The sequence below is a fragment of the Athene cunicularia genome (genome assembly GCF_003259725.1).
Source record: "Athene cunicularia isolate RWA chromosome 2 unlocalized genomic scaffold, athCun1 chr2_part1, whole genome shotgun sequence".
NCBI classification, from domain to species: domain Eukaryota; kingdom Metazoa; phylum Chordata; class Aves; order Strigiformes; family Strigidae; genus Athene; species Athene cunicularia.
Genome location: NW_020799095.1, coordinates 663,529 through 689,493, shown reverse-complemented (window position 1 = coordinate 689,493; position 25,965 = coordinate 663,529). Strand labels below are relative to the sequence as shown.

General features: G+C 48.0%; 2 protein-coding genes across 3 annotated transcripts in view; one reads left to right on the top strand and one right to left on the bottom strand.

Moving 5' to 3' along the window:
- Positions 1 to 4,485: 4,485 nt before the first annotated feature.
- Positions 4,486 to 20,476, top strand: KLHL40 (kelch like family member 40). Of its 2 annotated transcripts, XM_026841997.1 has the most exons (7): positions 4,486 to 5,905; positions 9,532 to 9,692; positions 11,282 to 11,389; positions 12,337 to 12,522; positions 13,302 to 13,448; positions 14,225 to 14,340; positions 18,458 to 20,476. In XM_026841997.1, exons 1-6 carry the CDS (start codon positions 4,760 to 4,762, stop codon positions 14,334 to 14,336), a joined length of 1,860 nt encoding a protein of 619 aa, XP_026697798.1. In that variant the 5' UTR covers positions 4,486 to 4,759; the 3' UTR covers positions 14,337 to 14,340; positions 18,458 to 20,476. The 2 variants fall into 2 exon arrangements, with proteins under 2 accessions (XP_026697798.1, XP_026697797.1); XM_026841996.1 differs by lacking the exon at positions 18,458 to 20,476 and having other exon boundaries at positions 14,225 to 15,435.
- A 1,418-nt stretch (positions 20,477 to 21,894) lies between these two features.
- Positions 21,895 to 25,965, bottom strand: part of ZBTB47 (zinc finger and BTB domain containing 47) — a 6,778-nt gene continuing 2,707 nt past the window's right edge. The window contains exons 2-5 of the mRNA XM_026841995.1: positions 23,821 to 23,968; positions 23,102 to 23,217; positions 22,549 to 22,693; positions 21,895 to 22,392 (exon numbers count right to left, since the gene is read on the bottom strand). Of these exons, the coding sequence (XP_026697796.1) occupies positions 22,025 to 22,392; positions 22,549 to 22,693; positions 23,102 to 23,217; positions 23,821 to 23,968 (777 nt within the window). The 3' untranslated portion in view covers positions 21,895 to 22,024. The remainder of the gene's footprint in view (positions 22,393 to 22,548; positions 22,694 to 23,101; positions 23,218 to 23,820; positions 23,969 to 25,965) is intronic.

Sequence of the window (25,965 nt, the reverse complement as noted above, 5' to 3'; positions counted from 1 at the left end):
TGCCATCAGAGCTGAGAGGCACAAGGATCTGTTCTTGCAGGTCCTTACTTCCAACCCCTAACAGTGACACAAGACACTGTTGAGTTTAACAAAACCCCACCTTAGTGGCTTCACCAGATTGGAGGTTTGGCTGCAGCTCAATTCACATTCACCTTTATTTTGACTCCACCTTTGTACTGGTGAAATATCATGAGCCTACTGCCATCAAACTGTCATCCGTGTAGTTTTTGAGTTAAAAGCCATGTTGGTTTTATTTCTGGGAGCCTGACCAAAAATGTTGGAAGGGCGGGTACTGTGCCTTGGTGGTATCTCTAGTCGTATGCCCCAAACCTCTTCAGCTGCCAGGCACATCCCTTTTTAACACAGGTCTGCTGCTGGACCTTTGGGAGATGTTTCTTAGTGTCTCTGTTATTTCAAATTTACTCTCTACCACCAAACCAGCTATGACGTGATGTGCTTCCTTCCAGGATAAAACTCAACTCTTCTCCTCCATACAGCTGTCCTCACACAGGTGAGGCCACCCTGAGCTGCCGAGATCAAGGGCTCTGTCTGCAGGTGGCTCAGCTCAGGTCCCTGGCTGTCCAGGAGGACAGAGTCACCCACCTCCCAGTGTCAAAGTGGGTGGTGACTCACGTGGCAAAGCCCAGTGACTTTGCACTGCCCTCCTGATTTGGATACTCTGGGAGAGAAAATAACCCATTCACTAAGGATCTAAATTTACTCAGCAGCTGCATCTGACGGAGCTGCCAGAAGGAGCTAATCTTAGACACCAAGTGATTTGTTAGAGACAGTTCATGGGAGAACTTGGTCTTTTCCCCTGCCTTTTCCTGAAGTTATCCCCTCAGCTCTTGTTGCTGTTACAAGCCCAGGAGGTCTAGTGGGTTAGGAGGACCCAAGTGGTGCTACCTCAACCAGCTCAGCCTTGCGCAGGAGATCCTCAGCCTCAGTGTATGCCTCTGGAGAATGGGATTTATCAACTGCTCATCCCTCTCCTGGAAAAGAATATCATCTGATCTGACTATTGCCTGCCTGTTAGCAAATTTCATCTAAGAAGCCAAGAAAAGCAATTCTTTATTGCAACTACAAATCCCAATTGATAGCCCTACACTGGACACATTCAGCCTGACATGGTGATAATTCTTGCATTCACCTTTCTTGTTCTGAAATTTTTATGTGAGGGAGTGATTCTGCTACATTGCATCCCCTTAGGATGCTTCCCATGTATCCTCACCCACTCCCATGTCATGGTGGGACTATTTCCCACTTAGTGACAGATGTAATAACTGACTGACTTAGTCCACTGGTCACTGGAAATCACTAGTGGTAGTCCTGTTAGATCTGGGGCCGGTGAGCTGAGGGCCATCTGAAAACAGCCCACCTCCATTCAGGGCTGTGTTGTCTATTATACAATACTCAGAACTCTGGTGGAGAGTACCCTGGGGAGAGTCTGTTCATCCATTCATGTGTGCGTAGAGATGGCCAAATGGTAACTATGATCACTGATCACCCTTATCCCATCCACATGTACCATCTCACCTGCTTTTAGATCCCTCTGGGATTAGCTGGTACTTGCTTGGAGACCATCTTACACGGTGGTCCCGGCAAACGGAAGACGGATGGGACAAGTCTACTGTGATCAAAGCATCTACAACAGGTAATGGTTGCAGAGGGCTCAGGATTAATGGCTGCCTCAAATTCCAATGCTATCATCAGAGAAAAGTCTCCCATAGCAATCAGATGTGCCCTTGGCTCTCCAGAGCAGCAAGGTTCAGTCCCCAGAAAATCCTATTGACTTACCTGTGTATAGATTATAAAATGGTAATGACAAACCAGTGTGAATAAATTAAAACCAGAAATGAGGAAGAAGTAAACACACAAGTGAAAAAGAAATACTGTGCTTGAGATCCAGACTGGAAACATGTAACCTGAAATGTAAGAAGGAAAATAATCTGAACACTAAATACTTGTGGGTGAGACAATCGGAAGCCTGTGGATCTGAGCTGCATAAAACACTGCTGGCTTTTCAAGCTCAGACCCAGGAGGGTTCAGGAGAAGTACAGGGTATCTCTGAGAGCACCCCTGGGTCTCCCCGTTAGCACCGTGTGAGTCTCTCCACGGTGCAGAGCTGCTCACAGGGCTTGGGTCCATCAGATCAACCCTCTGTCCCACCAGGCTCTGGTGGATACTTGTTTAGGAATGAACCACCCTTATCTGAGCTGAATACACCTGTGCTCAGGAGCCAGGGAGGTTTACAGACCATTTGAGGTCAAGGTTAACACATTGAGCACAGCCTGCATGGCCAGCCTGGGCCATATATGCAATCTACGCCCATTTTGATGACAGGCCTTGGGATGGATGCTGCTGTATTGAACTGACAGCAAAAAATGGTGGAAACATAAGGCAGGGGATGACATGCATGACTTGCCACAAGTCATTATGAGGATGGCATCCCAGCACTGCTGGCATTAGGAGGCCCTGGGACCAGTTATGGGTGTCTAGTCTGAATTAATGATTTAAACTGTAGAATGAATGGGGACAGGTGGACATCACCAGAGGCCTCTCATCTCAGGCAAGTATCTAACTTGGGTGCAGTGAGCCAGCTCCCAGAGACGTCTGTCTCTCCCCATGCTTGTAGGGAGCCTAAACGACACAGTGCACCGAGGAGACACTGCTCTTGAAAAACCAGGGCTGCTTCCCCAGAGCGGGTTTGGGACCAGCACAGTGCTCTTTCCCTGGGTGGACCACAAACTTGGGAGAAGCCACAGACCCACTGATTGGTTGGGAACTCCTCTGAGAAGGGATGGGCTGTAGCTGCATTTAGCAGCAGCACCTCATGACATGAGGAATATGGAAACAAACCTCAGATGGCAGCACACGCCGAGCAGCACAGTGAAAAGGAAAACAAGCCAGGGCTCAAAGAAGATTAAAGGCAGAATGGGAAAAATCCCAGCTGGTAGGATTAAACTTGGGAAAGTGCAGAGCTAATGCAAAGGGAGGGGAGAGGGGATGATGGGGTTGTCCAGCCCCAGATGTCTGGGAGCAGAGAAACATTTCTGAAGATTGACCCAGTTCAAAGATCAGAGCTTGTTGTCTGATCCCCTCACAGATGAGCAGCACAGCAGAAGAGCTTATGATGTGAGCTCTGAAAACAACTTGTGATTATTTTCCTGCTATACTGGTACCTCGAAGATGCTGCTGGAACCTCACCACTACAAAAGGGCTTCGTATCCGTATAGCTCCTTCCCTCTTCCCACTTATGTAGATAACCATTGTGGCACAAAGCACTTTTATAAACACATCTATGAGAGGATAAGGGGTTACGCGGCTTTAAATACACCAAGAAGAGTGGCTAATATCTTTCCATAGACTTAATTAAATCTGTGCCATCACTGAGTGCCATCCAGCCCAGAGGGTCCATAGTAGTGGAGATAAAACAGATTCATATATAAGTTTTACTATAGGTGAAAATAATTGTAACTACTCAGCTCACACACATCTGTCAAAAACAATTTGCTTCTTCATGAGCTCCATGGGAAGCACTGGACCTGGACCAGCCATTTGAGCACCCGTGGAGCTTCCTAGACATCCATGGGCATGCAAGCAGGGCACAAGACCTACTGGAGACCTCAGCCCTTCTGAAGTACCAACTCAAGGCCAGGCAGATTGTCCTGCTGTGGCTCTAGACTTCAACATGGGAGTGTTAGCAGGTCACCCTCAACTTACCAGAAGATACCTGTGTTTAGATGTCTTAATCTGTGAGTTGAAGCTCACCATTGACCTCTCTTTAATTCTGTTCTGCCCCAGACCCTCTCTCTGTCACCAAGATGTGGAAAAGATGGATTGACTAATGATGAGGTGTTCAGAGACTGTTGCATTTGGGTCCATGCACTTATTGCAGGCAAGGCAGAGCCATCCCTGTCCCAGACCTCTCAAGTCTCCTCCTTACTTTTAAAGTAACTTCCAGCATAGGTCTCGTATCCCACACAGGGGTATAAATAAATAGCTCTATCTTAATTTTCCACCCCCTTTCAGACCCCTGGAAAATTACTCCAGAGGAGAACAAATGACAAATCTGTGCAGAAAAACAGCCCTGGGAGCAAGCTGACTAGGATGCCACAAAACCCACATAAGGCATCTTACTCCATCTTTTCAGCTTTGACTTCATGATATATTTTTAGCACAGCACAAAGTTTAGCAGTTTTGGAGCAGTCTGTTTAGCAGTGTCAGGAGAAGGCTCCAGCCTTGCCATTCATGAGCCAGAAGGCAGATTGGGATGTTTGATTCATCTAGAGGCTGTTTCCCAAGCACGGTGACTGAGCTGATGGGTCGCATGTGTCTCCCATCATGGGATGGCAGCAAAAGTTCCTGCTCCCCCCGTGGTGACTCATGGACTGAGAGACCCTTCTTGAATCATCCAGGCTGGATTTACAGCTGTTCCCCCATCCCCCTACCTTCCTCCTTGTCCAGTGTGTCATATTAAAGGGTGATCGGCTTACACATGCTCCAGTATAAATTCCTTAAGCTTTGTAACGCTGTGGCTATATATAAAGCCCTACGTTGAAAACTGAAGTACACAGACAGCTGCAATAGTAGCAAGCATTTCACATTCCCAGTGTGCTGACAGTCTGTAAGCAAGGGAGATCTGTAAGCCCTGCTTTGGGTAAGTTTCTTTACCAGGGGCTCAGGTATAGATATATTCATATATATATATATATAAAAGAAGGATTGGGAAAAAAAAAAGAAGCGGTTACTCTTCACCATGGGTTTGCCTTTTGATCAAGCAGAAGAACTGCGTCTCTACCAGCAAACTCTCCTCCAGGATGGACTCAAAGACATGTTGGACCACAATAAGTTTCTGGACTGTGTCTTAAAAGTCAAGGGGAAGGAGTTTCCCTGCCACCGACTGGTGCTGGCAGCTTGCAGCCCGTATTTTCGAGCTATGTTCCTCTCGGACATGGAAGAGAGCAAGAAGAGGGAGGTCAGTTTGGAGGATGTTGATCCAGATGTCATGGGCAAGATCCTTCATTATATCTACACCTCTGAGCTGGAGATCACAGAGCAGAATGTGCAGGACATCTTCTCTGTGGCCAACATGTTCCAGATCCCCTCCATCTTCACCGTCTGTGTGTCCTTCTTGCAGAAGCGACTCTGCCTCAGCAACTGCTTGGCTATCTTCAGGCTGGGCTTGATGCTGGATTGTGCCCGGCTGGCTGTGGCAGCTCGGGATTTCATTTGCGATCGCTTTGCACTGGTGTCTCGGGATGAGGAGTTCTACCAGCTCTCCCCCGATGAGCTTATTGCAGTCATCTCCAGTGACTCCCTCAATATCGAGAAAGAGGAGACCGTCTTTGAAGTAGTGATGAAGTGGGTGGGGACCAAGGACCATGAGAGCCGTCAGAAGGCCTTACCTGTCATCTTTGAAAGCATCCGCTTCCGTCTCATGCCTAACGACTACATCAAGGACCATGTGGAGAAACACGCCATGGTGAAGTCCAGCCCAGAGCTGCTCAAGAAACTGCAGATGGTGAAGGATGCCCAAAACGGTAAATTCACTGTGGTGAAGAAGAAGAAAGTAAAGAAAAGCACTGAAAAGCAAGTGAAAGACAATGTTGTCAATGGAGCAGTAGATGAGGAGGAAGACGCAGAGGAGAATGCTCTCCCAGGGATCTTAAATGACACAATGCGCTTTGGGATGTTCCTCCAGGACCTTATTTTCATGGTGAGCGACAGTGGAGCAGTGGCCTATGATCCCAATGCCAATGAGTGCTATTGTGCCTCCCTGTCTACTCAAATCCCAAAGAACCACATCAGTCTGGTGACCAAAGAGAATCAGATCTTCATTGTTGGAGGACTATACTACAATGAGGACATCAAAGAGGATCCCATGAGTTCCTACTTTCTACAGGTACTAGATTTATCTTTCTTTTTTTTCTCTGACCACTTCAGAGCATCACCACCCTTTAGCTTCCATGTGATGCCAGTAATATTCATTGTTATGGGATGCTAGAATGAAAGTTGTAAATGAAGGTGAAACATCTGAGTTGCTTTACTAGAGATTCCTCTCCCTATATATTTAAGGCAGATCCCACTAAGGGTGTGTGTGTGTGTGTGTGTGTCTGGTAATTGAGGAAGGAGGCTTGAAGAAGTAGGAATAAGCCTTTTTGATCCAAATCCTGAAGAGGGGACCACTTTGAACAATGCATTTGGTCCACCCCTGGCGGTTAGTGACATCAGGTCTGGGTTCCACTTTACAGCCTTCAAGTTGCCTGGTTATAGACCCCCAGAAAAATGCAAGGGTGACTCTGCCAGGTGCCAACAAAGGAACAGCAACAGCTACAGCCCCAGAGCAAACACCCCAAGGACACAGGGTACATCCCTACCTACCAAGATGTGCCCCATTTCTAGTGCTGTTGTTGCCCCTGGAAGTGTGCCAGTTCCCTCTCAGAGTCTCTGCCTTGGCCATTTCCATCATGTGTGGGGGAAACCACAGTGTGACATCCTTTGGGATACTCCACAAGAAAAGTGGCTGTTATAACTCAGCAGTGATGAAAGTTGTGATCAGATTGAGCTGTGTGCAGGCAGTCTGAGTCCCAGCCTGGGCTGTAACCCAAGAGCACCTTCCCTGTGGACAGCTAACACAAGGCACCTACCCCTCCTGATGACCATGCAGGAAGCTGGTAAATCCTCTCTTCTCCCCCCCAATAGCTAGAGATCCTTATGTTCTTACCCCATGGCTCACATGTCTTCTGGGAAGAAACAGTAACATGCCCAGGCAGAAAGGATAAAGGATAGTTCCCAAGCTGAGACATGAAGCCTTGATCCCTCCCTTGCCTCACTGAACGGGTAGGGCTGCACATCTGCATCATGTGTGCAGGGACCATGCTTGTCCTCACAAGGACAAGAGTCAGGCTTTGGAGTCTATGAAGCCCACGTGAAGCCCATGAAAGGAGAAGTCAGCAGGAAGAAAATGCAGCTCTAGAAAGCAGGATGGAGGGGGAAAGAAGTGGGAGTGCCGGTGGGAGTGTGATGTTTGAGATATAACCATTCTCACTGGACAACGGATGACAACATCAGATGTGGCCAGCATCATCATTTACCTATGCAGAGGAGGTGGATGGGCTGCTTTGTATTCAGCTGAAACCTGTGTCTAAAGGTCCACCCTGTCCTGGGCTGTTTCAGCATGACTGCAAGCAAGTAGGTCCAGGGAAGAGTTTTGTGTTTTGTTTTTTTTTTTTTTCTCATGTGATCGTACACTTGTGAGACTACATCTGGATGCTGTGTCCAGTCTGGGAGACGTTGAGGTGCTGAGATGAGTCTAACAGCGGCCACCAATATGGTCAGGGCTGGAGAATGGGAGGTACAAGGAGAGACTGAACTGGATCTGATCAGCCTGGAGAAGGGGAAGGGAAGATCTCATTGGTGTCTAATAGTTCCCTAATAGGAGGGGACCAGAAGAGGGATCCAGACTCTTCCTGGATTTGCCCAAAGGTGGGACAAGAAGCAATGGCTGGAGTTGCAGTAAAGGAAATTTCAGTTAGCTGTGAGGAAAACCTTCCCAGCAGAGGTGGTGGAGTACTGGAGCAGGGGTCCAGAGAAGTCACGAAACATCCATGCTTGGAGACATTTAATATGTGACTGAACAAAGCCCTGGCAACCCCTTCTAACTCCAAAGCTACACTTGCTTGAGCATGGGGGCTGGATGAAACACCTGTGGAGGTCCCTTCAACCTTAATTATTCTATGATTTTAATCTGTAAACAGCAAGACTTTTATATTTAGCTCCCATTTTGCCACTGACTCAGTAGCAAATGCCTTGGGCATTCTGTGGCCATTTTTAGCTCCTTCCCCACAAGAAGGGGACTGTGGTCCTTTCACAGCTCACTGTAGCACTTGTGCATGGGAGGTGCAGACAAGTCCCAGGACTGGAAGGTGCCATCATTTTTCAAAGATGTAATTTATTGTCATCGGTGCCATTACATAGCTCACGGTTTCTGTATGAGTAAGAGTCTTTTGAGCCTTTTTTCATCTGAAACTTCACACAGATTAAGACAGGCAGCTGTAAGATGGACCCTTGAGTCACCACGTCAGTGCAGCAGCATCTTATACTTCTGACTCCATTTCTGGCCTCCCTGATTCATTTTGCTGAAGCCAGGAGAGTTAGGTTAGGGATAGTTTAGACTTAAGGACAGGCACCAAAATATAAAAATGCTGATAAATCCTAGAGGCCTTGCAAATTTTGTCAGAAACAAAATTATTCCATTGATATTTCAGATGGAAAAGGGTATCCTTTACTTGTCATTTCTAAGATCTATGACTTGAAAACAATGCTGAATCCATCAAGAATCAGGAACTATCCTAGTGACTGAGCTGCTCGGGTTTGCACTATAAATAACACCTATGTGGACCACATCTTACAAAGAGGCAATAAGGACAGGCACCCATCTGAGGCCGAGTCTTTGGAGGCAACTCAGGAAGCTGAAGCTTTTTTTCCCTAGACCATAGCAAACAGTGCTTCAGGCAATGCTGCATCACAGCTTTGTCTTGCAGAGCCCCACCAAACTGGCTGGAAGACCTCACTCCCTCCTCTGCTACCAAACTACATTAAAAATTTTTGCCCCAGTTTACAGTTTCCATCAAGACATCGTGCCCAGAGACCCCCTCCAGCCTCATAATATTTCACATCCTTTTTCTGGTGGGAAATGAGGCAATGCCTTGATCTACAGATATCCAAGGATCTGCAAGGATTTGGCCATCTGATCTAGTAGCACTGTATGGATCAGTTTCCCCAGCTACCAGATGGGTCTGGTACACTTTGGTCAGAAAGAAGAGCTCTGATCTTTGTTGTACTGTCTCAATTGTGTTGTACTGCATTGGGTAGATAGGTATTGTGTAAATAGCCTTTGTGCAGATGGACACACGTTTCATCTCATGAGCTCTCTGAGGTGATAAAGGACAACATCAGTGTCTTGAAGAACACGATAACTGATCATTTGACAGAAAGAACTGATGGAAAAAGAAGGGGCTCAGGAGAGTGAGCTGTGTAGCCAACATTGCCAACACCATGCTGTTACCTGGCAGAGATGGGAACAAATACAGGACAAAATACTGTGGTGTGTGCTACTTCTGAAGAAGTTCAGGCAAAATTTCCAAGATTGAAGTGCTTCAGCTCCTTCAGCCCCAGGAACTATCCATTATAGGTCCAACATGGGACTTTCTTATCCAAAGACAACCAAGCTTGTTCCAAGTCAAGGTTTTGGTGCATAGAGTAGAACATGTTCATGCTGATGCATCTCTGTTCTTATGCCTTGTTATAAAACTTACGTCATATGACAGATGACTTGGGTTTTCACTAAGATCTCCCATCCTGCACCAGATGGTTGAGGCACAGGCAGAAACTAGTATCGCAGAAAGTGCCTACTGGGGTGACCAAGCTGCACGTGGGAATGGACTTTGCCCTCAGCCTCTAGACCCTGATTTTTGCTAAGCAATGGACTGGGCGAGCACACACTAATGTCTATGTGTTTCCTTTCAGTACGACCATCTGGATGCAGACTGGCTGGGGATGCCCCCTCTGCCCTCCCCTCGCTGCCTCTTTGGCCTAGGAGAGGCGGAAAACTCCATTTTTGTGGTTGGAGGGAAAGAACTGAAAGAGGGAGAGAAGACCTTGGATTCTGTCCTGTGCTACGACCGGCTGTAAGTGTTCACACATGAGTGCGGGACGGGAGGTGGTTTACAGGAGAAGGTGAAGCAGCTGCCATGCAAAACAATTCCAGTTCTCCAGGGGCCAAAAGGAGACCGGGCTTAAACTCCGTATCTAGATGCTGGGACCACTGGGACTGTCTGAAGCTGTACCCTGGAGCTCTAAGCTGTTTCTCTCCAGTTGCTTTGTTTATTGTAATTGAACCTCCCAGAGATAGAAGACTTAACGGGGATATTATGTTATGGGGGGACTGATCTTAGTAGAAGCTCATGTGAGACCTGTATAGAGGAGCAAGAAGAGTTTTTCCTTATTCTCTTGTCCATTGGTTGGAGATTCAGTGGCATTCACTGTGGTCTCACCAGGAATGGCTTTGAACAGGAAAGTTTGTTTTGAAAATATTCAGATGTGGCACTGAATGGCCCATCCTGATTGATATCAGGCTTAATATTTGATTATTTTTGTACAGTGGGCTCTGACCCATGTTAGGTCATGAGCTTTATTAAAAGTCACCATCCTGTTCTGCTCACAGGAGACAGAAACATCCAGAGACTGCTGCTCTTTTCCCCAACGAGGCAGAGCGGTAGGCGTTAACAAGCCTATGCTTGCTCTATATTTAGATGTGTGTGCTTCAAAGTCTGTTTTATAGGCAGAGATTTGAAACCAGTTTCATTCTGACAGAACGGGGCATTTATCTGCCCCTGCAGACTCTGGGAAAGGATGTGTCTGACCCCACTAAGTGCTCAGGGGGTGATCTGAATACCGATTTGAAGCTGGTAGAGATGTGATCATCACCACTTACATTTCTAGCATTATTTAGGTCAATATTTCAACTGTAATAACCCTGAAGAGGGCAAACTGCTGGTCTATGGGATCAAATCAGAAAGCAACTCAGCTCTTAGGTATAATAAAGTGCATGTCTCGGGGGCTACATCCTACATGTATGAAAGCCAGGGATGAGTCTAAGCTACATGGACATGAACAGACACTACTTGAGAAACTGGTCAGCCCTATCTGAGTACTAGTTTTGGGTTTCCAAAGCCATAATTATAGCTACATCTTCTGCTCAGCTGTCCCAGAGATAGCTCAGAGGCATCAACACAGCCTCGCACTGCAAAATGTGGACATACTGTGGGTCCTTGCTGAGTGCTGGCCAACCAAGGCACCTCAAAGTGGAAAGCAATGGCCAAAAGTAATTTGTCCTCAGGATCTTGCAGCCTCAAGTCTCATTGGTTTTAATTTTTTTTTTTCATTATGTAAAAATCTGTCTCATTTGTGACCAGTTGGTAATGCTTATAAGTGAGGTGATGTCCTGGGAGAAATGGGGGTGTGTATCCACAAAGCCCAAGAGTAGGGGATGCTGCAGAAAATAATTAATATTAGCATAACCTTTCTGCATGTTTTATTTTCCCCTTTCATTTACGATCACGGAATTTACTAGATGAGCCCCATCTCATTGAAAACCTCATATTTTTGAGACTGAGTCAGGATTTGTGCTCATGTCTAGGTCTGTAATGTGCCGTGTACTCTAGGCCTCACCCAGCAAGCTACAAATCATTTTGCTTCCCATCTTTCTCTGATCCAGGTCCTTCAAGTGGGGTGAAGCTGATTCCCTTCCCTATGCTGTCTACGGCCACGCGGTGGTATCGCACAAGGATGTCATCTATGTCATCGGTGGCAAAGGAAGCGACAAGTAAGTGAAAAAGACAAATTCAGGAAGTCATCCCCCAAACTAGTGAGAGTGCAGAGCATGAGCTGATACCTCCCCAACCTGGATGCTGTGTGGATCCTTCCCTCTCAGCTCACCTCTGTGACTGCAGCCCTTCCCCAGCCCATAGGAGTCCTACAGGAACATCAGGGAGATGGCACTGTCCTTGCAGAAAAGGGAACAAATGTATCATCCCCTTTGCTCACAATAAATAAAAGTTGCACAGACTGGAAGATGCACTGAAGAGCAGGAAGTCCCTTCACATTCAGGGTCTCCCATCTTAGACTTTTTGTGGACCAGCATGGTCCTAGTCGTTAAATCCAGTTGGGTATTTGCAATAGGAGTGAAAAACCTCATCAAACCTGACCCCTACCCTGCCCTCCTGCAGGAGACAGGCTCAGAAGGAAAAGCTTCTCTCAGGGAGCATTGCAGCAATTGCTTTGCAAAGCAGAAGTGTGACTGTTTGCAGAGCAAACATGCCATAATCCAGCAAAGATAGGTCCTGCTCTGAAAGGATTATGGTCTGAAAAGTGTGAGCGTGCATACATTCACATACCTGAGGACGTTCCTGATGATATTTTGCAGTGTCAAGTTGGATCAGGAGCACTGAAACACTCTGACGGCTGTGTGTGAGGTCCTGAGAGGCAGTTTGCTACGTCGACCCACATCCAGCTGTGTGAACACAATGCTGAGGTTTTAGGACTCCTGAAGCAGACACAGCAGGAGGGGATATGTTACATACACAAACGATGTACTCAGACATGGGCACCCTTGGGTGCACACTCAAGCAAAGGCACTCATGCTGATGTAAAAGAGCAAAATCCCTTCTAGAGACCCCACGTTCTTCCCAGCAGACATCCCTAAACTCCTGCAGCACAGATCTGCTCCTCGGCAAGCAATCAAGGCTCCTTTTCTCTCTCATATTTCTCTAGGAAGTGCCTGAAGAAGATGTGTATCTACGACCCATCCAAGTTTGAGTGGAAAGAGATGGCTCCCATGAAAACGTCACGCTCCTTGTTTGGAGCCACCGTGCACAAGGACAAAATCTATGTGGCAGCTGGCGTGACTGACTCCGGCTTGACCAACTCAGTGGAAGTCTATGACATTGCCACCAACAAGTACGTACCTGAGCATACCTTCACAGAATCACAGAATCACCTCGGTTGGAAATGACCTTGAAGATCATCTAGTCCAGCTGTTAACCTCACCCTGACCATTCCCAACTCCCCCAGATCCCTCAGCGCTATGTCGCCCTGACTCTTCAACCCCTCCAGGGATGGGGACTCCCCCCCTGCCCTGGGCAGCCCATTCCAACGCCCAACAGCCCCTTCTGCAAAGAAATCCTTCCTCAGAGCCAGCCTGACCCTGCCCTGGCGCAGCTAGAGGCAGCTACAGGTGTACATTAAGCAACTTCCAGCCATTCTGGAGTTTGCTTGCAAATCCCGAATACAGTTCCTCCCAGCCTGTATTTCTCAGACATCTGGACATCACCAATGACACTGCAGTTGGGCTGTGGATCATCTCAGGCTCACCTTCAAAGAAGTTTCACCAATACGTGCAGTCCTTGGGTTCCCTGCAGGGCTATAGCTTCATCTTGACAGCTTCACCCAAGGCTCTTTGACTTTGGGTAGGCCTTGCAGCTGCAGTCCGACCGCTGGGACCTGCTGGTCTATGCCAGGTGTGCTTCATAGCTCATCTACTCAATGAAAAAGGAAGTTGAATTATGGTGATGGAAACAGATATTTCTAACAACAGTCAGTGTATGATCCCATCCCATTTAGTCCTACACAAGTTAAACTGTCACTAGTTAATTCAGTTGTTGGCTCCTGACTCGAGGCCAACCTCAACATGGGGGTAGGCAGGGTGCCCTAACATGTCCCCTCTCTTGACACGGCAGGTGGGACACCTTCACTGAGTTCCCGCAGGAGCGCAGCTCTGTCAGCCTGGTGAGCTTGTCTGGGGTGCTCTACCTGCTCGGAGGGTTCGCCACAGTGGAGACAGAGTCGGGAGAGCTGGTGCCAACGGAGCTGAATGATGTTTGGAGGTGACGGTCTTCCCCAGGGCTGCCCAAGGGAGCATGGGAGGGATATTAGTGAAAGCCACTGTGGGAACAGATAGTTTCTGTCTTTCTTGATGCCTTCAGTATGAGATGGATGTTGTTACCCAAGCACAAGGCTGCAGGCTCGTTGCAGGGTCTCTGGTGAGAAGTTTGCCCTGTGCTGTGCTAGAGGGCACATTAGGTGATTCAGTGACATCTCCCAGCTTCACATAGCAATGTACGAGGGAAAATCTACTCCTTTAGCTTTGTTGTTGCATTGACATTTTGCCCAGAGCTGGTTCCAGACCTCCCCTTTGGCATGAAGCAGTATTTGTGCAATGCATCCTCTCCCTGGGAAAAGCCAGTGCTTGGGCTGGAAATCAGCTAAGTCTCACATGCGAGCAGAGAAGCAAATAGAAAGCACTTTCTGATATGGCTGCTAACGTAGCGTTAGCTGCTCCTGTCCTTCACATCTGTGGCTCTAGAGCACCCTCAGCAGGCATGTGCTGGCCTTCACCATGGATGTTCAGTCTTGGTGCCATCCGCCTGCTTCCCAATGGGAAAATACACCCTCCCCTGGGAGACCACATGCTGATAGCCATATCCCCTAGCCTGGCACTGCAAATCAGAGCTGAAAGTCCCCATGCAGCTTCCACAAATATCTTGTGGCTGAGTAATGTCTGTGGGACATCGCACAATGTGTCAAGGGCTCCCACCACTACGGAGAGCAGCTGAAGGGGGAGAAATCACCTTCCTCACTGTAACTGTCTGTCTCTCCCCAGATATGATGAAGAGCAGAAGAAGTGGGAAGGGGTTCTCCGGGAGATCCAGTATGCCTCTGGTGCCACTTTCCTTCCGGTGCGCCTCAACGTTTTGCGCCTAACAAAGATGTAGCGAGGCGTGATTTATTTTATTTCCATGGGAATCTGGGGCAAGGAGGGGTGGAGAGAGGTGAGGCCATGAGCAGAGATGTGGCATCTGGATACTGTGTAGGACATTGCATCTGTGATTGGTACCTTTCTACTTCATCAAATGAGAGAGGGGAAAACTATCTTGAAGCCCTGTGGGAACTTGAAGATGCTTACAGGATAATGAGAGAATGGATTGGGAGCCTGCAAGGAGCTGGGGTAGACTAAGCATGGAGCAATGAGTTGTTCCAGTCTTAGTAGGCAATACAAAAAGATCTTACAATTGTTTTGCTTCTTCCTCCATGGTTTTTTCCATCTTCTGCATTGCTGTTGAATCTCTCTAACCAACAGTGGAGGCAGCAAGTGGATCCCAAGGGATTAAGCTGATATTCCCCAGGAAAGGTAGCTGTGAGCATGGTGCTAGAGCACATCTTTGAGAGGAAAAGGAAGGGTCAAAGTCAAGTGGTACAGGAGAGACCTGGGGAGGACCCCGATGAGTTCCTGAGTGATGATGCTTGTTGGGATGAAACAATTAAAAGAGCACGTGAGCATGGTCAGCAGAAATGCTTTGGAAGTTGCAATGAAAAGAAAATAGTTTTAGTTCTTTGCCTCCACCTTGACTTTGGAGTGAAGAGAGGCCAGGAACTAAGGTCTGCAGGAGGGGAAGAGTCACGCAAGTAATAGGGTAGGAAAGGTGGGAGAGATGGGCAGGGGAGGCCATGTGTACCTCTGGCCTTTCAATCACAGATCACAATGTCCTCACCTATGGGTGGACAAGTGCTGTTTTTCAGGGAAAGGTTTTATATTTATGCTGTTTCTCTTATTTTTAATGTTCTGACCTTTTTTTTAAAGAGTATTCTAGTTTGCTAAGTACATGGAGAGTTCAGACGTGTCTGGCTCAAAGAGAGCTTCCTACTGAGGAAACTTTTTTTTTTTTTTTTTTTTTAAATGTTATCCATAATGATGTTTTGATAGAAATATGACTCTACTGGCAGCAGGACAAAGATCTGCTAGAGCAAAAATCTCCTGATGACCACACCATCTGACCAGTGGCTTATTTAAAAATAAATTAGGCTATTTCAAAAGAAATCCCTTGTGTTTGTGTGTTGATAGAGCTGTAACTGAATGTCCACAGCAACCAAACAGAAGGACCAAGCAAAAGTTGTAATGAACATACACACAGCAAACCAGCTCCACGGAGAGCCCTATCAGAGCCCCAGCTTTTATTCTTCTTATTTTCCCCCATTTGGGAGCTGAAACTTTAGCATTATATCCTTACAGCCATTCTCCATAGATATGAGGACTAGAAGCTTACCTAGGACTAGAAGGAAGCCGGATGCTTAAGTGATATCATCATACCATGAACTGGGGTGATAATATTAAAAAAGAACAAATACAAACCTTGCAAAATAATAACTTCAAAGTGGTATGAAAATTATAGTATAAAAAAATCATATCTGGCCGCTTTGTCTAACTCAAAATGCAGTTGTGGAGAAACTAAAACATGTTTGGAAGGAAAGGCAATTTGTCATGAGTAAAGGAACCAGAGTCTTGTCCTGGTTTCATTTTTAAAGATTTAAAAAGTTACAGGATAATCTCCTTAGAGGACAATCATATCAGAAAGGCAATGAAACGTTTTCACAAAAAAAAAAAAAAAAAATCCAAGGTGACTGGCTGTCACAAGGCAGCTTAAAAAAAAAAAAAGGCAACAAAAACCTTTGAAACAATCAAATGTGTGAAAAATGCACTGAAAAAAAAAATCACCTTCTACCAGGGTCTGCAGAAATTCCTTTGGATGAGTCCCAAGATAATTGAAGATGAATCTACCGAATATAAACTAGTTTGTGGCAGAAAAGAAAAATGAAGAAGAAAAATAATCCATGCATAGGGTAACAATTTTTCAGTGTCATTTATTGTGGTGGCAGGATACCACTTCCTGCCTGGGACTGGACACCAACACTTTTGCTTCAGCTCTTCTTGCCCAACACAGAATGGAAAGCTGTTGATACTTGGTCCTAAGAGAGGGTTAATCCCCATCCACCCACTGCCACATTGCTTGGCTCTCCTGGGCCCTCTGAAGTCAATGGGGAACGCTGCTGAGCCTCAATGAGTTGTTATGGCGCGGTCGCTCGAAAACAGCTTGAGAAGTGGCGATTAAAACTGGTCCCCATCCTTGGTCACTCACCTCACAATTGTCCATTGGGAATAGTTAGTGGGAGCTTAGCGCTCCCACGTGGTTTACATTCATTATAAAGCTGTGGGAGAGGCCACTGCTAGCACAGGGCAAGAAATCACAAAAGGAAAATAAGCTGTTGTATAAAAGGACCCAGAAAAGCTTGAAATATCCCATTGCTTGAACAATGAGGGCCAAATCTCAGTGTGTGCAAGCCAGGGTCTGTCCAAATCAGGCAGCAAAGTTGTACATCTCCAAGTGAAAGTCTGGCCCAGAGACATTCACCACCACCTCACCAAGAGGCTGCTTCAGTCCAAAGGCAATCACAGCTAAGAAATACCAGCATAAATACTCAGAGGAGCATCGCCCCTTGCTGCTGTCCAGCATTTATCCTGGCTCAGATGCACACAGCTCCAGCAGGACAGGTATATCCTCCAGGCAATGCCAGCAGCAAAGGAGTAGGTACATCCCAAGGGTGAGGAGAAATAACCTATTCTTCCATTAGCTTCCCAACATCAGTGCTGATGTTAGCTGGCGAGGTTCCCATGGCTCCATTCTAAATCAATAAAGGCACCAGGTGCTTTTGGATGGGCTCCTTAGTTTTTTCCACTGCCTGTAGAGGAGCTCAGGGAGCCCCAGCTCATAGCTCACACAAACTTCATGGAGACAGTAGCACGCAGGCACTCAGCTCTCACCCCCTCTAAAATCCGCAGAGATGTAAGTACTGAGCCCCTTCCTCTCTCCACTTAACAACTTGCCCTGAAAAGATATGTTTTTGTTGGCCCCACAACAGTCTAGTTGTCTCACACATGCACACAGCTCCCACCAAACCCAACACAAGGTCTATATATATGAAGCAATGGCAGTGGTCAACATGCCAAAGGAAGCCCATCCTGCCGGGCTCTGACGTCTCACGCAATTGCCTGACAAGAGCCTTTTAAAGAAAAACAAACAAACAAAAAAACAACCAACCAACCACAAAATTAAGGTAACAAAAAAAGTGGTAGAGCTTCAGGTTTTCTTTTATAAAAGACAAATCATTTATTGATTCAGTCTTTCCACTTGCAACCTCTTTGGTAACAGTCATAACACTTCCAGACTGGGAGAACGCAGTGGAAAGGCCCAGTTCTGACCTCTCGCCACTTTCAGAGCTCAGTGACCCTGACGTGCCTTGGTGAGAGGCCAAAAGCAGGTTTCAAAGCACAGCCAAGGACTTGGCTTCTAGGGAAACCCAAACCAGCCTACCATGACTCATCTTGCTCGTGGGTGGCCCAGAAAGCAGCCTCAGCACCCCCTGGCAGAAGATGGCTTGGGATGGGGATGCATGTTGAGCCCTTGGTGTCAAAGCTGGCTGTGAGCTGTGCCCTGGAAGGCAGCTTTGATGAGCCTTGCGGGACCACCCAGACGTTGGCCAATGGGGCCGTCAAAAAAGCAAGACTCGCCCATTCCTGCGGTAGGCAATGACTTGCCCCCGTTGGCCCCACGCTGATGGACTAACCCAACCATCTCAGCCTCCCCCTCATCATACCATCCCAAAGAGAGTAACTGCTGTACTTGGAGTTAAAGATAAACATATATTGATTACACATGGTCATAAAAAAAAAAAAGTAATAATAATACATTTCCTAGAACATTACTTAAGATGCTTCTGAAAAGCATCCAAGCTTCCCCTCCCCTCCCCACCTTCCCTTATCTATACAGAATAAAGTGCTTCATTTATTTTGTTCACACTAGTAGAGCCACTGATACACTCTTAACTTGGCATGACTGGGCAACTGATACTGAATGCCGTAAAATACAGAGCCAAACACCAGACCTAGTTTTGAAGCAAGTGTTTGGGGTTTCATTAATTTCCTTCAAGTTCCAAGCTACTGAGGTTGTTCTTACTCTTATTCTTTTCCTTTTTTATAATTATTATTTTCTTCCTTTGCAAGTTCGACCCAACTCCTGTCATGGTCACGTGTCACTAGGCAGAACTGCGTGTGGGGAAGCTCACTCCGTCCGTGTGAACAAAGGGCTTCTGTCCGTCCAACCTTCTCTCTTGACTTCTGGCAAACCAAGAGTTTAATCAGTGGAGTTGTCTAGCAGCGGATGCTCGTCTCTATTGCACTGTTGCAGCCGTTCCCATCCACCGGCCGTCCATCCATCATCACCTTCCCACCACGCTGGGGTTATGGCTGTGGTCCGAAGGGCCAGCACTGCCTCATGGGCATTCTGAGGCTAACTGGTCTGTGCTACCAGGCTCCTGGGATATATAAACCAAAAATGACCCTCCCCATGTGATCCCCTCCCTCCCCAGAGTTCAAATGATGGGGGAAAAAAAATTCAAACCCGGAAAGGTCTGGGGTTAGGTGCATGGGCAGACTTGTCAGCTGAACATGGTGTTGTGGCATATTCACAAACTGTGTAATGGAAATCAAGCCCCTCTCCACCCTCGCTGTCTGTTGAAGAAGGGATGCGAGAGATTAAGGTGCAAGAATTAAAAAAAAAAAAATTAAAGTTAAACATAAAAAGCTTGAAAACAACGGACCCAACTCCCCCGCCTCCTGCCCCGTCTAACCCAAAGGGTGCCAACAGGGCTGACTGGGATAGATGCAGGACAAGACACTGTGGGAGCAACTTGTTTGAACTCCTAGTACATTAACGAAAACCAGACACGAAGAGACACATTGGGGCTGAGTGTAGACAAAAGGGCTGGAGGCCGTATAGGGCACCTGGGAACTGCCCAGGCCTTAGGAGAGGGGAGAGAGCAACAGGGATCTGGTTCTCCAAAGTGCTGTGTGCATGGTCACATCTCAACATCTCCAAGTGGCTCTACGAGCACGCTCTCAAAGGGGATTGGATACAGCTGGGATCAGTCACTGGGCTTTCCGCTGGGCTTCTAGCCTCAACGAGGTGCTCTCATCTCACAGTGACATCCAAGTGAGACAGGTCCTCACTGGGATAGGATGAACTGGGACAGGGACAGGGAAAGCCATCTCCAGGTGAGCAGTACAAAGGAGCACACGTTGGCATGGGTGTTTACTTGTGGGGAGAAGTCTACCAGCCAGCCAGGCTGATGGGCTCCATCACAGAAGACCATACAGGCAAGGTGAGGCCTCCTTAGGGTAGAGTGCTCCCATTCCATCTCAAAGCCAAGTGTGAGGGGAAAGAAGCACAAGGGAGCCCAAGGGGATGGGATCTAGGAGGCAGCGGAGGAGGAAACAGCATGGACCACTCTACTGTGGCCCTCCAACACCTACAAGGTGCTTCTCTAAAGCAATCGTCTTCCAGTCTGGGTCATGGTCCCTTCAGAAAGCCAATGGCCCCAAGAGCTGAGTGCCCACATCCCTCATGGATGTGTGTTTGAGAAGGCTTTGTGCCATCCCAATAAGCCCCGGGTCATGGAGGAAGGAGGGCAGAGAAGCCTTTGGTACCCATCTGAGACAGTCAATGTGGCAAGACAGCTCTGCCACAGCATCCTCCTTTTGCTCAAGGCAGATGGAGATGAGGGTGAACTCACTGGTACTGATGGCAGTACTGGGGGTCCACAGGACTCCAGCCAACACAAGGATAAAAACAATTTGTTGCTCCAACATGCTAATACCCGCAAGAGTAGCCAGCTTTCCAGAGATGACAGGCACAGTAGGCAACACTCGGCAGGAGAGGACACCAGTCACCCAACCCATCACCTCAAAGAGCACTCAGGGGAACAGCAGATGCTCCCCTGTTCTGCCCCTATTAGGCTAATGCTCTTGCATGTCCCTGGTCAGCAAAGCCCCTGAGCACACGGCTGAACCCTCCCATCTCTGTAGGGACAGCCTCAAAGCTGCCCAAGTGCTTTGCTGATTTGGTCCAGGAGATGAAGCACCAAGACTTCTTGCAAAGCCAGATACAGTTCATTGTCCCCAGCACCCTGCTAAGACCCAGAACAAGGTGCAAACGAGAAAGGGCTCCTGAAGCCTGCTCAATGTCCCCTCTTCCTTCCTGCCTACCAGCAGCCCTGCTCACCACCTTCTCCATGACCTGACCCCCATCCGCACACATCCACAGCGCCAGCCTTAGGAGCAAGGGATCAGCTGCAATGCACCCCACCCCTTGGGTGGCACATCTCTGCCTGTGCTGGATGCTCCGCAGCCCCTGTAGCAGTCCCAGCTCTCCCCGGCCCCAAAGGGGACACTTTCCCATGCAGGAAGACCACACAGCCATGGCGAGGCATGACACCCCAGGGCAGAGCACAGCAGTGAGGGACCCAGCTTAGAGCCCAGTGTCCCACAAAAAGGTACGAGCAAAGCCTTCCTCTTCTCCCTCGCCAGCATGAAGCCAGCCTGAATTAAGTGAAACCAAAGACCAACTCAACTTCAACAGGTACAATGTGGCCAGAGAAGCGCTAACCAACACCACTGGGCATCACCAAACCCATCACAGCTCTCACTGGTCCCTGCAGGCCAGGGCAGGACAACTGCTACCAACCTCACAGGGAGAGGCAAAGCTTGGGAGAGCGATGTGGGCAACATGCTCGAGGATGGGATATCGTCATCAGGCTGAACGAGGTCTTGCTTTAGCTCTGAACCTTGCAACGGGACCCAACCTGGAGCTCACCCATCAGTCAGGGGTTTATTCAAATTGTTAAGGCACTATTCTGGGCTGATTCTGCTGAGAAACAGTGAAATCCTGCTCCTCTGTCCCAGGCCACCTTCCTGCCAGTCCCAAGGCCATGTGAGCTCTCCCAGGGACACCTGGCCAACTCCAGAGCATCCTGAGGAGCCCAGCTCCTGCTGGAATTAGCGGAAAGGGCACACCATAGCCCAGCTCCCTTAGGGCACCCGAAAAATGAACCGGCAGCAAGCTGCCAATGCCCCAAGATGCAACACTGGTGTTTGTGCTTTCACCTATCGAGGAGAAAAACCTGTCATGGGGAAAGAAGATGCAGCGAGCGATGTTAATAAGAGCAGGCTGACAACTTTCCAAAGGGGACATCTGTTCACTTGCCGCAGGCCACTGGGGCCAGCAGACGTTGCCGGTGGGGGCTCCTCTGTGGTGCCCACCTCTCAACCTCTTGGGAAAAGAGCCTGAATTGAAAGACCAGCTTTACAGTACACGGATTCAAGCACCACTAGCTAGATTTCGGCTTATTATAAATATCAAAGCGCCAGCAGGCATTCACTTGGCTAGCAAGCGGGCACGCGACGCCAGTGAGCTCAACCCCAGACGGCGTGGCATCCTGCTCCTCGGAGCCCTGCCAGCATTCCGGCGCGAAGATGAAGCCAATGCGTGGGAAGGTGAAAGGAGAGCGACGCCTTTTACCTACACCCTTATGGACAGACTGCGGTACCCCTCCTCCAACACCTATGCTCCTCAGGGAGGGGCTTCCTCCTGCTCCCCCGAAAAAAAAAAACCCAAACAACCCCAAAATGAGGAGGAAGGGGGGGCAGAGAGTAAGTGAAGCCTTGTCTCCCCAGGGGAGGCATTCCCAAAGGGCAGAGCAGTCCGTGCGGGCGCATAGCCAGGGTGGGGGGCACCTAGTTGTTGTTCAAATTTATCCTCCCTGCAGGAAACAGCGGAGGGGGTGGCGGTAGGTGAGGAGGAGGAGGGAGGGTCTGTGGAAGGGGATGAAGCAGCGGCAAGGGCAGCGGGGAGACACCAGGGCCGGGGGGCAGTGGGGCTGGGCTGGCAGCAGGTTGGGGGGCGGCTGTGTCCAAAGCCAAGGGGTTGCTGACACGGAAACATTTCTCCTTGTGGGCTTTGAGCATGTTGGAGAAGCGGAAGCGTTGGCCGCAGACGTCGCAGGGGTAGGGCTTCTCGCCTGTGTGGGTCCGGCGATGCCGCTTCATGTTGGGGCGGCTGGTGAAGCTCTTCCCGCAGATCTCACAGATGTAGGGCTTCTCACCTAAGGATGGGGGAAGACGGGTGAGAAGCCGGTGACTGGAACGTCCTCCCACAAACCCCATCCTGCCATCCACCCGAAGATGCTACTCCCATCCCATCGCTCCTTCCCCAGGGGTGCCTGCCCGCAGGGGCTGGGGGCAAGGTGGGGAACTCTCACCCGTGTGTGTCTTCATGTGCTCGTCAAAGTACTGCTTCATGTTGAAGTCCTTGCCACACCACTGGCACATGAACTGCTTGTGGCCGATGTGGATGCTCATGTGGGACCGCAGCTGGTACTTGTACTGGAAGCGCTCGTTGCAGTTCTGCCGGGGTGAGAGGGCCATGAGCTGTTGATGAGCACCCAAAACACCCCCAACGTTCCTCCCCAAATCACCAGCGTGTCAGAGCGGTGCAGAAATCCTCTTTTTCCCCCCAAAAGAACCCAAATAAATGGCTTTCCAGTACAACCCAGCCAGGTTTGCAGGCCAAATGGGATACAAGGTCTGGGCACTGGAGGGACAGATCCTGGCACTGGACAAGTGTCATCATAAGGTTGGTGGAACCCTCAAACCAGGAAGAGATGCAAGGTTTGGAAGAGCATGGGAGCATTCCTACAGCAGCACTGGCACAAAGCACAGGGGAAGCCCTAGGAAGTGGGAGATCTTTCCCCAAATCAGCATTTTTGTCCTTGTTTGAGAGGATGCAAGGTGAGGCAACACACAGGACCTTACCTCGCATTTAAAAGGCTTTTCCCCAGAGTGTTGGAGTGAATGGACCTTGAGAGACATGCTGCGCTTGAAGGACTTCCCACAGGTCTCGCAGGTGAATGGCATGTCCTTGGTGTGAGCTGAAGCAGAGAGAAGCAGGGTCAGGTGCCCTCCCCGCACCTCCAGCATCCATCTCCCCACGCCCCGGCTGCTGCTCCCGGTGCGGACACCCAAGCCCAGCAAACCCAAAGCCATCTTGGGAAGATGTGTGGCAGCAACATTTCAGGTACTTCCCTAATTGCCTGCCAAAACCCCCCTTTTTTTTGGATCTCTCTTTGGTGCCTGCAAGCCCCAAGGACCCAAGTGCCGATGCCATGTGCAGTTTGCTTCCCAAAGCCCAGCGCTGGTGTGGACTGGTCCTGTTTTACACGGGAAGGATGGTTTCACTTCAAATCTCCTTTGATCACTTCTGAGGTCTTTTTTTTTCTGGTTAAATAAAATAAATGAGATTCCCCAGCACCATGCCTGATTGCTCCAAACCCAGCACCAAGGATACATTAATCATTAAAATACCAGGCCAAATTTCAATGCCCCTGCCTTAATGTGAGAAAATTCATCCAAGAGTAAGCCCAGCCCTAAACTCCCAACATGACAGCGATGGAAAAAATGCCCTTTGTTGCCAAAATAATGGATGAACACCCCTAATGAAATCTTCCCCTGGCACCAGTGCCTCCCACACTCACCAACCATGTGTTTGCGCACATGGGCCATGGTGTAGAACTTCTTCTCACAGATCTCACAGGAGAACTTCTTCTCAGCGTATCCATGGACAATCTTGTTGTGCTCATGGAGGGACCAGAGCTTCTTAAACCCCTTCCCACATGTCACGCACTGCAAGGAGAGAGGGGATGGGTAGGGAAGCAGGGCAACGTGCCCAGGCACCACTAGCATTTTCATTTTACCAGGCTATCAGCTTCATGCATTGAAAGGGAACATCACTGGGAAGCCTACAGCTAAAACATCAAAAATCATAATGATCAGCAAGTCTGCTACAGACCTTGTCACTTCAAAACCTCCAAAACTCAAATTTCTATCCATCGGATGAGGAAGAGATCTTCCCCTTTCCAGGTAAGGACGTGGCACCTCTATCAACAGCTGTATTGGAACTTGCATAAACAGCAGCTCATGCACCAAGGCTCTATTCCCAACTGGAATTTTATTCTTGCACACAGTGAAGCCATTACATAAAGAAACGCCCAACCCTCTGTGCATTGGAAGACTGCAAAGAATAGAAGAACAAGGAGAAGCCCAAACCAGGGCAGTGCAACTTCAGTCTTCAGCAGGTATTATGGATACTTTACCACTAAATGAGTTTTACAAGCACATACAAATAGACCAAAATTAACCCAAAAACCAGCCCATCAGCACGAGCAGAACAACACGATGTGAAGTCTCCCCTGAGAAGTTATGGTAAAGATTTGCTTCAGCTCCACCAAGTTTAATGTCTCTCTGAGAGTTCACAGGAAAAGCTCCAACTTCAGTGTGAGACCTGTTTGAAGCATGTGAGATCAGTGAGGCCCATGCAGGAAAAAGCTGCTGGAGCACACAGATGGTGGGGACCACCTGGGCAAGGACCTGCCAGGACCCAAGGGTTTGACTCATCTTCCTTTTCGCCAACAGAGATAAAACCATCCATTTTCCTTGCAAATGAGTTAAGAAAATAATTCATGCCTTGAAGGCATCTCACAACAGCACGGCTGAGCGGTACCAGTAAGCCTGGGTAAGGATTCCTCTGGCTACTCCTACCCAGAGGAACAGATGCTCATTGATGGGCTTCAATCAAGTTTTGCACTGAATGACACCATGGAAAATATACCATTATGCCATGTAGTTACAGTATGTCTCCATATATATATTTATATTTAGGTGCCTGAGAGGCAAAATTGGGGTTGCAGAGGTATTCCCAATACTCATCTTCTTTATCTTTCCATGCTTGAATATCAACATGAGTAGTCCTCTGAGTTTTACTGTTCCTAAGCATATATTTACATGGATCAAAACAGTTTTATCTCTGCTTTAAGATATATTTCAGTACAAATTCAGGGCTAGAACCTAATATTAGAGACACATCAATATCCATTTTCTCCATTCAAAATTAAAAAGACTGCAGGGGAATTTTAAAATTAAAGGTAGACGGAAAGCAGCAAAATCAGGAAAGCCCCCAGGCTGGAACTAAGCATCCTGGAGGGCTGAGCTCTGTGTCCTCAGTTACTGGAAAAAAAAAAAAAATCACTCTAAAATGTGGAAGTAACATTCAAACAAAGGGAAAAAAAATGAGCAGATAAATTCTCGCAGGTTAAGAGGAAAACCATACTGAAGCTGGCCAAGAAAGAGAAACAACCCAATAAAGCAAAGGATGAATCATTTTTCAGGCAGCAGAGGCAGGATGCCTGTTATGGTATCTGTGGGACTGCAGATGGCAATGGGAAATGATCACAAGGAGTGAGATGAAGACTAATACCTGAAGCATTATGGATGAGACCTGGGACAAAACAGGAAAAGAAAGCAGCAAACCCAGACTGGGTAAGAGGGATGGTCCCTCCACAGATCTGGTTAAAAAACAAGAAGTAAAGACTGTCCATTATAGGTACAGAGTAGAAAAAAATTTCTTTTCCATCCAGCTATAATTCCATGGTATATTGATCAAGTTATTCAATATTATCAGAGCAAATGGAGTGAATTTGGCTATTTGTAAAAGTAAAAGACACTCAGCTAAGTGAGAGGTATGATCCATGTTTACTATGGAAGAAGGTTACCACATGGGAAGTTGTGGTTCATCCTATTCAGGAATGACCTGGAAAAGGGATCAAAAAAAAAAAAAAAAAAAA

Bases quoted from the DNA above. Each gene is read 5' to 3' on its own strand.
- KLHL40 (XM_026841997.1), top strand. From the start codon at position 4,760: ATGGGTTTGCCTTTTGATCAAGCAGAAGAACTGCGTCTCTACCAGCAA. The intron at 11,390-12,336 runs GTAAGTGAAAAA...ATATTTCTCTAG, and splicing joins GGTGGCAAAGGAAGCGACAA to GAAGTGCCTGAAGAAGATGT. The intron at 12,523-13,301 runs GTACGTACCTGA...TTGACACGGCAG, and splicing joins TATGACATTGCCACCAACAA to GTGGGACACCTTCACTGAGT.